The 14,883-nt window shown below is 37.1% G+C and overlaps 1 protein-coding gene across 1 annotated transcript; it reads right to left on the bottom strand.

The window, feature by feature from the left end:
- Positions 1 to 3,983: 3,983 nt before the first annotated feature.
- LOC120875921 (olfactory receptor 51L1-like) lies at positions 3,984 to 5,026 on the bottom strand. Its single transcript, XM_040257671.1, is given in 2 exon segments — positions 3,984 to 4,387; positions 4,390 to 5,026. Coding segments are annotated over 2 exon segments (1,041 nt in total).
- Between the last annotated feature and the right edge of the window lie 9,857 nt (positions 5,027 to 14,883).

Consider the following 14,883-nt stretch of genomic DNA (forward strand, 5'->3'; position numbering starts at 1 on the left):
ATGTAATCATCCTAGTTTAGCTCTTCTGACACTAAATAGTCTTGCTAATTGCATTCCATAGTACTAGGACAAACTTTATCATCTATGAACTTTCATAACATAATTACTGAAGTGTTATTCCTTATCTCCACTGGAAATACCCACCTCTTGATTTACAAAGGAGCTAAAATACTTCTTTGACATCAAACAGTAAAGAAGTGCATCATGAACATAATAGAAACATATACATGGTCAAATGGTTGAAGTAATTTGACTGTGTTAAAAATATTTATATTGTTATAATTCTTTATATAAATACATATGGCTGTTTATAGAGGCTGTTTATGTATAATCATGTAATTATCCATATTGTAGGTTTTTAAAAGGAAATTATGTTTTAAAAGTTATTCAATTGAATGATTAAATGACTAAGTGTGCTAATGAAATATTTTGCAGCAATATTTTATATAGATGAAAATGCTAAATGCTTAGATGGTGAAATGGATACTGACCCCCTCTGCTCTGATTTTTTGCTTGCTATCATGTTTTGCCACAAAGTGTTTCATGCAGCAGTTGTTATTCAGTCGCTCAGTCATGCCTGACTCTTTGCAACTCCATGGACTGCAGTTTGCCAGGCTTCCCTGTCCTTCACCACCTTCCTGAGTTTGCTCAATCTCATATCCTTTGAGTCAGTGACACCATCCAACCATCTCATCCTCTGTTGTTCCCTTCTCCTCCTGCCTTCAATCTTTCCCAGCATCAGGGTCTTTTCCAATGAGTTGAATCTTTGCATCAGGTGGCCAAAGTATTGGAGCTTCAGCTTCAGTATCAGTCCTTCCAATGAATATTCAGGGATGATTTCCTTTAGGATTGACTGGTTTGATCTCCTTGCAGTCCAAGGGACTCTCAAGAGTCTTCCCAACACCATAGTTTGAAAGCAGCAATTCCTTGGTTCTCAGACTTCTTTATGGCAAGAATACACAGGTCTATACAAAAAAGATCTTAATGACCCAGATAACCATGATGGTGTGATCACTCAGCATAAAGATGATCAATGCATAGCACAAAGGTTAATATTTGACATAATGAAAGCAATTGCATTGCATTTTTGCTTAATAATAGGGGATTGGAACACAAAGATGAATTATTATTTGGCCTTCTGGATATTTACACATTCTTCAGGTAGGCAGAGAAGGCTTTTAGAAGGCAAATAAATACTCATGACTTCATCAAACAACATAAAAAGCAATGCCATCACTTTGCTGACAAATGTTCATGAGATGTGATGGTTGGATAGCATTATCCATTCAATGCACATGAACTTAGGTCAACCCCAGGAGATGGTGAGGGACAGGGAGGCCTGGTGTGCTGCAGTCCATTGGGTCACAAAGAGTCAGACAAAACTTAGTGACTGAATATTACTATTTATTACAATATGAGTAACAGTGTCTCTTAATTTATAAGTCCAGGTGCAAATGAGATAGATGCTTAAATCATATTATTGTGAATTTGGGGAAGAACAAGAGGCCTTCCTCTTTCAATAACGCTATCTACTTGCTGGGACTCTAGCTTTTGTCAAATTTTTAAAAACAAGATAGTGCTTCTCTTCTCAATTCATAAGAAAAACTTGATATCCATTCATTTGTATATGCAATCAATCATGTATTCAATGACTATATTTTGTAGGAAGAGTTATCTTAATTTTGATAATATGTGTTTTTTTGAGTGTGTTTAGTAAAGTACACTTTATGAATATGTGTGTTGAGTGCTCAGTCATGTCCAACTCTCTGCAACCCCATGGACTATAGCCTGCCAGGCTCCTCTCTCCCTGGTATTTTGCTGGCAAGAATACTGGAATGGGTTGCCATTCCCTTTTCTAGGGGATCTTCCCAACCCAGGGATCAAACCTGGATCTCCTGCATTGAAGGCAGATTCTTTACCATCTGGGCTACAAGGTAAGCCCCTTTTATGAATATAAAGTATCTCTAATAATACATCTTAAGAAATATATAGAGGACAACAATTTGTAAACTCAAAAGTTGGCCTGTATATTTACATATTCATTGTATATTTTTGTATTTGTGTGAAATGCAAAATCTAAGATTCAATAGTTTGAATATATTTGTTAGCTAATAAAATGATAAAACTTTTCATTTTTTGGAGCAGAAGCATTATGATGTATTCAGCAAGCAGACACTAAAAATATATTTTGAATTTGAAGGTTTTATAGAATGGCTGTAGTTAGTGCTGCTGCTGTTGCTGCTGCCAAGTCGCTTCAGTCGTGTCCGACTCTGTGCAACCCCATAGACAGCAGCCCACCAGGCTCCACCGTCCCTGGAATTCTCCAGGCAAGAACACTGGAGTAGGTTGCCATTTCCCTCTCCAATGCATGAAAGTGAAAAGTGAAAGGGAAGTCACTCAGTCATGTCCAACTCTTCGCGACCCCATGGACTGCAGCCCACCAGGCTCCTCCATCCATGGGACTCTCCAGGCAAGAGTACTGGAGTGGGTTGCCATTGCCTTCTCCATAAGTAAGTTCTACTTATATGGTATACAGTAAATGATAATGTTCACATTGTCTTCCAAAATTTATTTCTATTAACTTTATTTTACTTATTTACTGTAGGAAATATTATCTAAATTTGATGTTCATATATCTTGCTTTATTTTTACTTGATATCCCTTTGGTCAAAGTGAAAGTGCTGAAAGAGAAGAATATTTGGAAGTAGAGTCAAGAAATAGGATAGGAGGGAAGGGAACAGATATAATTGAATTAAAAATAGGGAACAGAAATAAGTCATGGGAAGTCTTAGATGTTCTTCACATGTTTGACATTTGAAATGGTAATTTTAAGTTAATAGTACCTTTTTTTGTCATGTGAAATGTGGACTTATGACAGGTGAAATCTCTTTCTCCAAGATTTTTTTAATCCAATAAAACTAGTCATTCTTTATCCAATGATTGATTCATTTCTTTTCACTTATGCACTCAATAATTATTAAGTGCATAATTTAAATAAACATAGTGTTGGTTCTCAAAGGTAGCAAGTTGCATGAGACACAGTTCCTAGCGTAGATAGAATAAGATTTGTGAAAATGTATTATGTATTATTAAGATCAGCATACTTAAAGTGATAAAGCATCCTTAAATGTTTATTTTTCTTCTTCATTTATTTGTCTTTGAACAAGTATAGACATGTGAATTAAGAAATTTCAACTAGAATTGCAAGTTTCTTATACAACTCTATGCATAGCCATGCACTAGATCATTTGAATAACATGAAAAGACAGTTTATATGCCAAAAGAATTGTAGAAAAAGTAAGATTTATATTTTATGATTCTTACTGTCACAAACAAAAGTAGCTACACTTCAGTCAGTTAGATTTTTTATAATTACTGGCTTCAAAAGATATCTCAGGGATTATAAAACTATTGAGTTTCAGCTTTCTGTAAGATTAAAATTATTTCTAAAAATTAATTAAAAAAAAAAAACAAACTCTGAAAGTTGCCCTTTTCTATACCTTGTGAAATTCAATTTCTTGAGAAAATATAGATCATGTGTATAAAATTTTAAAAGATGCTGCTGATGCACCATGAAGATAGATAAAATGCTGTGAGATCTAATATATTTTATATCAAGATATGATCATTACCATTTTTAATAAAGGTAACTTCAGAAGATTTACAAACACACTTATAACAAGAAAGGTAATGTAAGATTCCCAGAAAAATGCAGTATGTCAAGAAGCATAGAAATATGGGTTTAGGATAATCAAGGAAATCTTCATGGACAGGAAACCATAAATCAGGGTTAGGATTAGAAATGAGAGACAATAGATTTAAATGGTATCTAACACATTGTATTCCAACATATTCATGCCTAGAGGAGATTTAGGGAACACGTGTTAAGTCAGTCTGTATAATCCTAGTGGACACCAACTCTCTACTTTAGGACATCTGCACGATGTAATGTCAAGTTTATTTCTGTTCTTTTCAGTAATATTTTATTGGCAACTCTGGTGCCAACACAGCATGTAGAAAATATTTACAAACTTAATATTGATGCCATCGTTGTCTTGAGGACAAACATACATCACAGAAGAACTGATTCTTAGGGAGAAAAGCAGGTGGAGAATTCCTTGGTGGATCTGCTTGTTCTTCACACTATAGATGATTGGGTTGAGCACAGGTGGAACTAGCAGGTAGATATGAGCCATGAAGATGTGGATGAGGGGGGATGAGTGTTTGGCAAAACTATGGACAATAGAGAGCCCAATCATAGGCACATAAAGAATAAGTTCAGCACAGATGTGGGATGCACATGTGTTGAGGGCCTTAAATCTCCCCTCCTGAGATGAAATTTTTAATACTAAGTGAAGGATGAAAACATAAGACACAAAAATACCAGAGAGTCCATTCCCCACAGCAAAGTGAGCAGAATTAACCCATAAATAACATTAAACTTGGTGTCAGCACAAGCAAGGTGGATCATATCCTGGTGCAGACAGTAAGAATGAGAAAGGATGTGAGAGTGGCAGAAGGGAAAGAAGGCCAGCCGGGCCACATTTGGAATCACAGGAAGGGCACTTCTAAGCAGGGCTGCAATTCCAATTTTCGTGATGAGTGTTGGAGTGAGAATGGTAGCATATCTTAGTGGGTGGCAGATGGCCACATATCGGTCAAGGGCCATGGCCAAGAGCACAGATGACTCAGTGAAGGAGAAAGTGTGAATGAAAAACATTTGGACTACACAAGTGTTGAACTGGATCTCCCTAGATATGGACCACAACACCCTGAAGAGTGATATCATTGTGGGCAAGGACATGCCCATGTCAGTGAGAGAAAGCATGGCCAAGAAGTAGTACATGGGCTCATGGAGCCTGGGGTCTGTCCGGACAATATGTAGGATAGTACAGTTACCCATGATTCCAACAAGGTAGAGGAGACAGAAAGGGATGGAAATCCAGTGGTGAAATTCCTCATATCCAGGGATACCTGTGAGATAGAAGGTGGAGGACAGGATATTGCTGGAGTTTGCAGTTGCCATAGGGCTCACTGTTAAACCACAATCCCAATTCACAATCACACTCCAGAAGGGGAACAAATGAGATCAGCACCTGTGTCACAAAAACAAAATGAAACTTCAGAGTGTCCTATAATATCTCCTAGATTTACCCTCACAGTTTTGCTTTGTTTTTCTTTATTTCATTGCACAATGTCGTCAGTTAAGAAAAACATCCACTTTTATAACCATAATGACTTTCCCTTCTCAGATGCAGAACTATTAACATGCTGTCTGAACACACACAAACTCCTTCTAAAACCCCCCCCAGAGCAGCACACACAAAACCACTGTAGGTTACATTATTAATTTTATACTTTTCTTTAGAACAATCTTGACCAGAGTTACTGGTCTTATATTAGTCTGTTTTGGAAAAAAAAAAAAAACCTCCTGCAATGACTTATATGAATGTCTTTGAGCTTGATAGCTTTTTCAGCAATACTAGAATATTATGCAAGGCATCTCTATAGTATTCAGTCAAGATTTGGTCAGGATGTTTTTTATTCTTACTAAACATATCTCCAACTACATAACTTGATACCACAGTGATGGCATCCACGTATGCGTGCTAAGTTGTTTCAGGCATGTCCTACTTTTTGTGACCCTATGGACTGGGACCTGCCAGTCTCATCTGTCCAGGTGATTTTCCAGGCAACAATACTGGAGTGGGTTGTCATATCCTCCTCCAGAAGATCTTCTTGACCCAGAGATCAAACCCACGACTCTTAGGTCTCCTAATTTGGCAGGCAGGTTCTGTAACACTATTGCCACCTAGGTAATTGATAACAAGGGAATGGTAGCCACATACAATCAACTCTGATATCAATATGTTCCTGGATTAGCATCTCCTTGAGGCAAATATAGCTTAAGAGTATTTAGTAGAATGCGTAGATTTTAAAATTTATAATTATAAAATATATAATTTTTTTTTAAATATATAATTTTTATATGTGATGTTAAGCAAACTATAATTGATTTTGAATCTGATTTAAAAGATTCAGAACATTCTTCTTGTTATGTTTCAGAACTAATTAATCATTTAAAGATTGATTCTTTCTACCAAAAATACAAAACAAAAGATATAGGGGTTGTTGAGAGAGTAAAAATTTATCCTTCAAAGCAAAAACAAGAGAAAAAACAACAACAAAAGTAAAATGCACAAAAATTCCTACTGGCATCTGACCTTCACACTAAAGTTCTTCTGTTCAAGTGAGAAAATACATTTTCCCCCTCTAGATTCCAGGATTTCTTCTGTGGTCAAGAAAGACATTATAAAGAAAGGTGAGCCATTTCTTAAACTCCACTTGCTCATCAACTGCCCAGCCTCCATGCTCACCAAAATATTGGTTTAAGAATTTAAAGTCTATGGGACAAATTACCTTCCACTGTAAAATAATAAATCAGCATCTTCTGTCTTGGAAAGTCTTCTTTGACATTCTGCAACATGAAATCCCCTCAGTCTCCTCTAGTTCCATGTAATATCCTTGATTACAGAAGATATATCCCCCAATTGTTTAATAATTTTCTAAGAAATACAAGATCCATAATCAAGACATCAAATAAATAAATTCCAGAAACAAATTCAGTCTTCCTGACTGTTCATATTACACTTAGTTCTATTGACATACTGTATGAACTGATACTTCTTATGGCCCTGATATTTAACTTCTCAAATTCCTGTTTATCTCCTCACCTTCCTGTCCAAAATTTCACTGATTATTATTTTCAATGCTCAGAGTGCCCAAAATTATCCTTTCTTTTTTGATGATTCTTTTCTAATTTCTATCCTATAATCAAATTTTTAAAATCTGGTCCTTTTTATCTTACTGCTTAGTCAATTCAAACCATTTTTCCAATTTTATAAATGTTCTCTCCCATTGCCAAAAAGTAAACATGAAGTTTCATTGAAAATTGGAAGATACCTAAACTAGAGGTCATTTTTCATCATCTCAATGACCTTCTTCTGAAGTTGAAAGGAGACTGATATCTAACATTTCTCTTATGTACAATCTATTTCTCTGGCTCTGCAATCACATTAACTTAAGTTATATTCTGGTTTCAAAGCTTATTCACTTTAATTTAGAGCAAATGACTTCTTCTTCACTCTCTTCTGTAGAGGAGTTGTCTCCTTTATAAACTGAAGATAATAATAATTTGATGGGATGTGCTAAGGTGAAGGAGATAATGTGTGTAAAATTGTTGGCATAGAGCCTTTTCTATGATGATGACAGTGATGAAAATGAGAACAATGATGATGACAACAATCGCAATAACACCAACTACTGTTTGAAGTCTAATGAGAGAAGGAAGACAAGGAGAGACTATGGAGTATCCTCCTCTAGAGGAAACACCATGAATGGCTATGTTAAAAGTGACCTAGATGGTCTGAGAAGTAGAAAGTGAACTGTATCAGTTTCATTTCATTTTTATCAACTAAATATTTAGTATAGCCAGAGATATGAATTGCTCCTTACTATTTTTCTACCCAGAAATTCCTCTGATCAATATGATGACACTACATATATACTTTCCATTTTATTCAGCACCAATTCTGGGGGATCTGCTGCCAAGTCACTTCAGTCGTGTCTGACCCTGTGTGACCCTATAGACGGCAGCCCACCAGGCTCCCCCGTCCCTGGGATTCTCCAGGCAAGAACACTGGAGTGGGTTGCCATTTCCTTCTCCAATGCATGAAAGTGAAAAGTGAAAGGGAAGTCGCTCAGTCATGTCCGACTCTTCGCGACCCCATGGACTGCAGCCTACCAGGCTCCTCTGTCCATGGGATTTTCCAGGCAAGAGTACTGGAGTGGGGTGCCATTGCCTTCTCCGATTTTGGGGGATAAAAGAGTCCAAAATAGAATGAGAAATCTCACCAAGAGTTAAAATGAGATCTTTGGGACTTCAGTGAAATAGGAATCTGAGCAATCCATTAGCATTCTGATGTTACTGCAACATATATATTCATTATTCTCCATATTCACTAGTATATGGTCCATCTATTTTTTTTCACAGCCCCCATGTTGCAGCACCTGTTTGATTAGACAATCCAAATCTACTGGTCCTGATGCTATAGTTTCAAATTCATTCACATTGCCTTTTGATATCTTCTACATCCCCAGAAGAGGAGGGTGGAGTCTGGAATTAGTTAACAAATTCAACAATCTGAAGGTCTTAAGGTTTAGAACATAATTAATAATTAATATCATGTTAAAAATCACTGATACATGGGGTTAGAAGGGACCTGAAAAGTTATCTGCTGTAATCCCACTCTTATTCTGGATTCCTCTTCTGTTATGTCTGGTAATATTCCTTTATGCTATGTAAACAGTCATGTCCACTGACAGACAGGGTACTACTTGCCATGAAAGTCTAGGGTATATTCAGTTCAGTTCAGTTGCTCAGTCGTGTCCGACTCTTTGTGACCCCATGAATCGCAGCACGCCAGGCCTCCCTGTCCATCACCAACTCCCGGAGTTCACTCAGATTCATGTCCATCAAGTCAGTGATGCCATCCAGCCATCTCATCCTCTGTCGGCCCCTTCTTCTCCTGCCCCCAATCCCTCCCAGCATGAAAGTCTTTTCCAATGAGTCAACTCTTCGCATGAGGTGGCCAAAGTACTGGAGTTTTAGCTTTAGCATCATTCCTTCCAAAGAAATCCCAGGGCTGATCTCCTTCAGAATGGACTAGTTGGATCTCCTTGCAGTCCAAGGGATTCTCAAGAGTCTTCTCCAACACCACAGTTCAAAAGCATCAATTCTTTGGCACTCAGCCTTCTTCACAGTCCAACTCTCACATCCATACATGACCACTGGAAAAACCATAGCCTTGACTAGATGGACCTTAGTCGGCAAAGTAATGTCTCTGCTTTTGAATATGCTATCTAGCTTGGTCATAACTTTTCTTCCAAGGAGTGTCTTTTAATTTCATGGCTGCAGTCACCATAGGCAAGTTCTATCTGAAAAACCTATGTCTGGCTTGAATCCTCTGTCTATGGGTAGGGACAATAAAGATTTGGAGAAAGTATGCCCTCTAATAACCTGAGAACTTCTTCCATCTCAAACCATTCCCCTGGTCCTTCTTCTCACACTTTGGGTATCTGCCTGGCTCTCTTTGATCTCTCAAGCCCCCTCTGTATTTTCCTATTACCTCCCAGTTTTACTTCTCCCAATCCTCACCTAATGATAGAATAGTTGCTCTTGTCATGAGTGACTGCTCTAATTCTCAAGAAAAGAAGGATGCATTAATAAGTGTTCCTCCAGTCCTTAGAGATGTGAGTTCCCATGAGAAATGCAGGACCATGCCTGTAACCCTGTCTGCACCACTATTTTACTTTAGGGCCCTTCCCCAAATTCTCTGTTTTTCATTTCCTATAATGCAGTTTGGGAATGCAAAGGCAGGAGGTTATAGAAAGTTCCAAATATTTATCACCTCAATGTCTGGAACAAATGTGGTAGTGTGACATGTAATGAAATACTATCTTGTATCCAGAATATAGTGAAGTCGTTCAGTCATGTCTGACTCTTTGCAACCCCATGGACTGTAGTCTACTATTCTCCTCTGTCTATGGGATTTTCCAGGCAATGGCAAGGTAATAAAGATGCTGGGCTTCCCAGGTGGCTCAGTGGTAAGGAATCTGCCTGCTAATGCAGGAGGCACAGGAAACATACGTTTGTTGCTGGGTCAGGGAGATCCCCTAGTTAGGAAATGGCAACCCACTTCGTTCTTGCCTAGAAAATTCCATGAACAGAGGAGACTGGTGGGCTACAGTGCATACAGTCACAAACAGTTGAGAGAATCAATTTCTAGGTAGGTTGATAAGAAGTCCAGGGTCCCTGAGGAGGAGAGAGGGGTCTGGGGCTTTCAAAGAGGAGATAGGGGTCTGGAGTTCTCAAGGAGGAAAAAAGGGCAAACATTTTTTCTACATTGTTTTGTTTTAGTCAATATAACAATGTATCTTGCTCGATTGAGGACATGTTTTTCCTTCTTAAGACCCTTCTGACTAAGCCTGTCATTTTAAAATGTATATTGTGGGAGTGGGTCTGGTAGATCTTTCTATTGTTAGTTCTAATTCTTTTAAAGTGCAAATTGTGGAATTGGGTCTGGTAAGACCTTTACAACCTTGAGACATTCTTTTGATTTACTGTAATAACCAATGGAAAAAGTATATAACTCCCTTGCTAAGACTATCAAGGAGGGCACTCTACATCCCCTTTCTGATGTCTATGTCAGAAGCTTTCTCTATCCCCTTTTATAATTTAATAAAACTCTGCTACAGAAAAGCTCTTGAATGATCAAACCTGGTCCCTGGTCCCAAAGCTAAATCTTCTTTGGAGATCAGGAATCCTTCACCATGAGCTATCGGAGTCAGATAAGCCTGAGTGACTGACAGGCATGCTTGCACTCAATAAAGAATGTTAGCTATGGAGTAGCCAATCAGAGGGACTTATTAAGGACTTAAACTGTTGAGGAACATAGAGTCTATAACCTAAGGGCTGAGAATGACTCAAGCTCAGTTCTGTTACTGTGCTTAGTTACTCACTTGTGTCCAACTCTTTGCCACTGTAGCCCACCAGGCTCCTCTGTCCATGGGGATTCTCCAGGCAAGAATACTGGAGTGGGTTGCCATGCTCTCCTCCAGGGAATCTTCCTAACCGAGGGATTGAATCCAGGTCTCCTGCATTGCAGGTCGATTCTTTACTGTCTGAGCCACTAGGGAAACATGCCACCTGGCTAGCCTATCCAACCCGTGCAAAGCAGGACATTTCATTGAAATATTCTGCAAATGTCATGACAACAAAAGATAATCTGAATGTCTACAACTTAGGTAGGAAAAAGAGCCAGGCTGCCATAGGACCTCAACAGCAGGAAAGGATGAACGTTTTTAGATTTGGTGACCCTATCTGATCTCAGCTACAATGATTGTTGGACAAGGAGTTTAACTGCTCTATAGTGGGTCAGATTGCTAATTTGAATCAGTATATTTTATTCCTTCTTCTGATTTAATGGGGGTGAAATTATGTCAGGACAAATTCCAAAGAAAAGGAAATTTGTGGTAATGATCAGGATTATGTTCACTGGATTCACCTGGCATGTTTTTATGTAAGCACTTGCATTTTCCTAACAACTTTTCTCACACCAAACATTCTTGAAAATTGCATGCAATGGTTCATGGGACAAGATTTATCATTTATAAACTTATTTGTCATAATTCCTATAATATAATTTTTTATCTCCACTATAAAACATTTACCTCTTCATTTATAAAAGAGCTAAAATATTTCTCTGGCATTAAACAGTAAAAAAGTGCATGATGAATATAATAGAAACCTATATATGGTCAAGTGGTTGAATTAAATGAATTGGGTGTCTTAAAAATATCTGTACTATTATTCTCTTTATAAATGCACATGTCTTTTTCTAGACTTTTTGGGTAATGAGGTGGTTATCCACACTGTAATTTTTTAAAGGATAATGCTTTTATGGTTTAAGTTATTCAATCAAATGACTGAATGACTAAATGTGCTAATGACATATTTTGGAACAATGCATTATAAAGGAAAACACTAAACACTTAAATGGTGAAGGGTGTTATTCTCTATTCTGATTCTGTGCTTTTTTAATTTTTTGTGTTTTGCCGCAAAGAGATTTCTGCAAATAAAGATGAAATGCATAATCCAAAGAATAACATTTGACATCATGAAAATAATTGTATTGCATTTTTCCTAGTGATAGGAGACTGGAAAAAATGAATTATTATTTGGTCTTCTGGATATCTTACAGATTTTTCAGATAGGCAGACAATACTTTTAGAGGACAAGCAAATACTCATGGCTTAATGAAGCAAAACAATGTGTGTAAGAGTGTCTCAACTTATAAGTCTATATAAAATTGGGATAGATGCTTATATCATATTATCATAATTCTAGGCAAGAGTAGGACGGCTTTCACTTTAAGAGAGCTAGCAACTTGCTGGAAGGCTGGACTGGACAAAATAATGCTTCCCTTCTCAGTTCATAATATAACTGTGGCATCTATTCATTTGTTCAGTCATTCATTCATTTGTATCGTCAAAACTCATCTCTGATTCAACAGTTCTACTCCTGGGCAAACACCTGGAGAAAAACATGGTTTGAAAGGATACATGAACCCTAATGTTCACTGCAGCACTATTAACAATTATGTCCATAGGCAGATGAATGGATAAAGAAGATGCTGTACATACATAAAATGGAATATTATTCAGCCATTAAAATAACAAAAAATGCCATTTGCAGCAACTTAGATGGACTTGGAGATTACCGTACTAAATGAAGTGAATCAGACAAAAGCAAATATATGATATTGCTTACATGCAGAATAAAAAAAAATACAAATGAACTTATTTACAAAACAGAAACAGACACACAGACTTAGAGAACAAATTCATTGTTACAAGTTGGGGTAGAGTGGGAGTTTGGGATTGACATGTACACACTGCTATTTTTAAAATAGATAACCCAGTATAACACAGGGACCTCTGGTCAATATTCTATAGAAACCTAATAGAAAAATAATTTTAAAAAGAATAGATACATGTGTCTGTATAACTGAATTACTTAGCTGTACATCTGAAACTATCACAACATTATTAATCAAATATACTCCAATAAAAATACAAATTAAAAAATGAAAAGAATAAAATACTTAGGAATAAATTTACTTAAAGAAACAAAAAAAACATATATAGGAAAAACTATAAAACACTGATGAAAGAAATCAAAGATGACACAAACAGATGAAGAAATATACCATGTTTATGGATTGGAAGAATCAATATAGTGAAAATGAGTATACTACCAAAAGCAATCTATAGATTCAATGCAATCCCTATCAAGCTACCAATGGTATTTTTCACAGAACTAGAACAAATAATTTCACAATTTGTATGGAAACATAAAATACCTCAAATAGCCAAAGCAATTCTGCAAAAGAAGAATGGAAATGGAGGAAACCTTCCTGACTTCAGACTATACTAAAAAGCTACAGTCATCAAGACAGTATGGTACTGGCACAAAGAGAAATATAGATCAGTGGAACAAAATAGAAAGCCAAGAGATAAATCCACACAGCTATGGACACCTTATCTTTGACAAAGAAGGCAAAAATATACAATAGAGAAACAATAATCTCTTTAACAAGTGGTGCTGGGGAAACTGGTCAACCATCTGTAAAAGAACCATACACAAAAATAAACTCAAAATGAATTAAAGATCTAAATGTAAGACCAGAAACTATAAAACTCCTAGAGGAAAACATAGGCAGAACACTCTCTGACATAAGTCACAGAAAGGTCCTTTATGATCCATCTCCCAGAATATTGGAAATAAAAGCAAAAATAAACAAATGGGACCTAATTAAAATTAAAAGCTTCTGCACAAAAAAAAGGGAAATATAAGCAAGGTGAAAAGGCAGCCTTCAGAATGGGAGAAAATAATAGCAAATGAAGCAACTGACAAAGAATTAATTTCCAAAACATATAAGCAACTCATGCAGCTCAAAACAAGAAAAATAAATGACCCAATCAAAAAATGGGCCAAAGAACTAAACAGACTTTTCTCCAAAGGAGACATACAGATGGCTAAGAAACACATGAAAAGATGTTCAACATCACTCATTATCAGAGAAATGCAAATCAAAACCACAATGAGGGACCATCTCACCCTGGTCAGAATGACTGCCATTAAAATGTCTACAAACAATACATGCTGAAGAGGGTGTGGAGAAAAGGGAACCCTCTTACATTGTTGGTGGGAACGTAAACTAATGCAGCCACTATGAAGAACAGTGTGGAGATTCCTTAAAGAACTGGAAATAGAACTGCCATATGACCCGGCAATCCTACTGCTGGGCATACACACCAATGAAACCGGAATTGAAAGAGACACATGTACCCCAATGTTCAACACAGCTGTTTACAATAGCTAGGACATGGAAGCAACCTAGATGTCCATCCGCAGATGAATGGATAAGGAAGCTGTGGTACATATACACAATGGAATATTACTCAGCTATAAAAATGAACAAATTTGAGTCAGTTCTAATGAGGTGGATGAAACTGGAGCCTATTATACAGAGTGTCGTGTCCGACTCTTTGCAACTCCATGGATTGTATAGTCCATGGAATTCTCCAGACCAGAACACTGGAGTGGGTAACCCTTCCCTTCTCCAGGGGATCTCCCCACCCAGGGATTGAACTCACATCTCCTGCATTACAGGCAGATTCTTTACCAGCTGAACCATAAGGGAAGCCCATACAGAGTGAAGTAAGCCAGAAAGAGAAACATCAAACAGTATATTAACACATATATATGGAATTTTGAAAGACAGTAAAGGTGACCCTATATGCAAGACAACAAAAGAGACACAGATGTAAAGACAGGCTTTTGGACTGTGTGGGAGAAGGTAAGGGTGGGACGACATGAGAGAATAGCATTGAAACATTTATATTAACCATAAGTAAAATAGATGACCAGTGTAAGTTCAATGCTTGAAGCAGGGCACTCAAAGCTGGTGCTCTGGGACAACCCAGAGGGATAGGGTGGGGAGGGAGTGGGAGAGGGATTCAGGGTGGAGGGACACATGTAAACCCATGGCTGATTCATGTCAATGTATGGCAAAAACCACTACAATATTGTAAAGTAATTGTCCTCCAGTTAAAATAAATAAATTAATTAATTTTAAAATAAAAATAAATAAAATAACACCTCTACACCAACTAAATTCTTCTAGGAAGAAGAATTATCTTAATTTTGAGAATAGGTACTTCTAAATGTTTTTTGTAAAATATATTTTATGAAAATCA

The sequence above is a fragment of the Oryx dammah genome, unplaced genomic scaffold, assembly GCF_014754425.2.
Source record: "Oryx dammah isolate SB20612 unplaced genomic scaffold, SCBI_Odam_1.1 HiC_scaffold_17, whole genome shotgun sequence".
In the NCBI taxonomy this organism is placed as follows: domain Eukaryota; kingdom Metazoa; phylum Chordata; class Mammalia; order Artiodactyla; family Bovidae; genus Oryx; species Oryx dammah.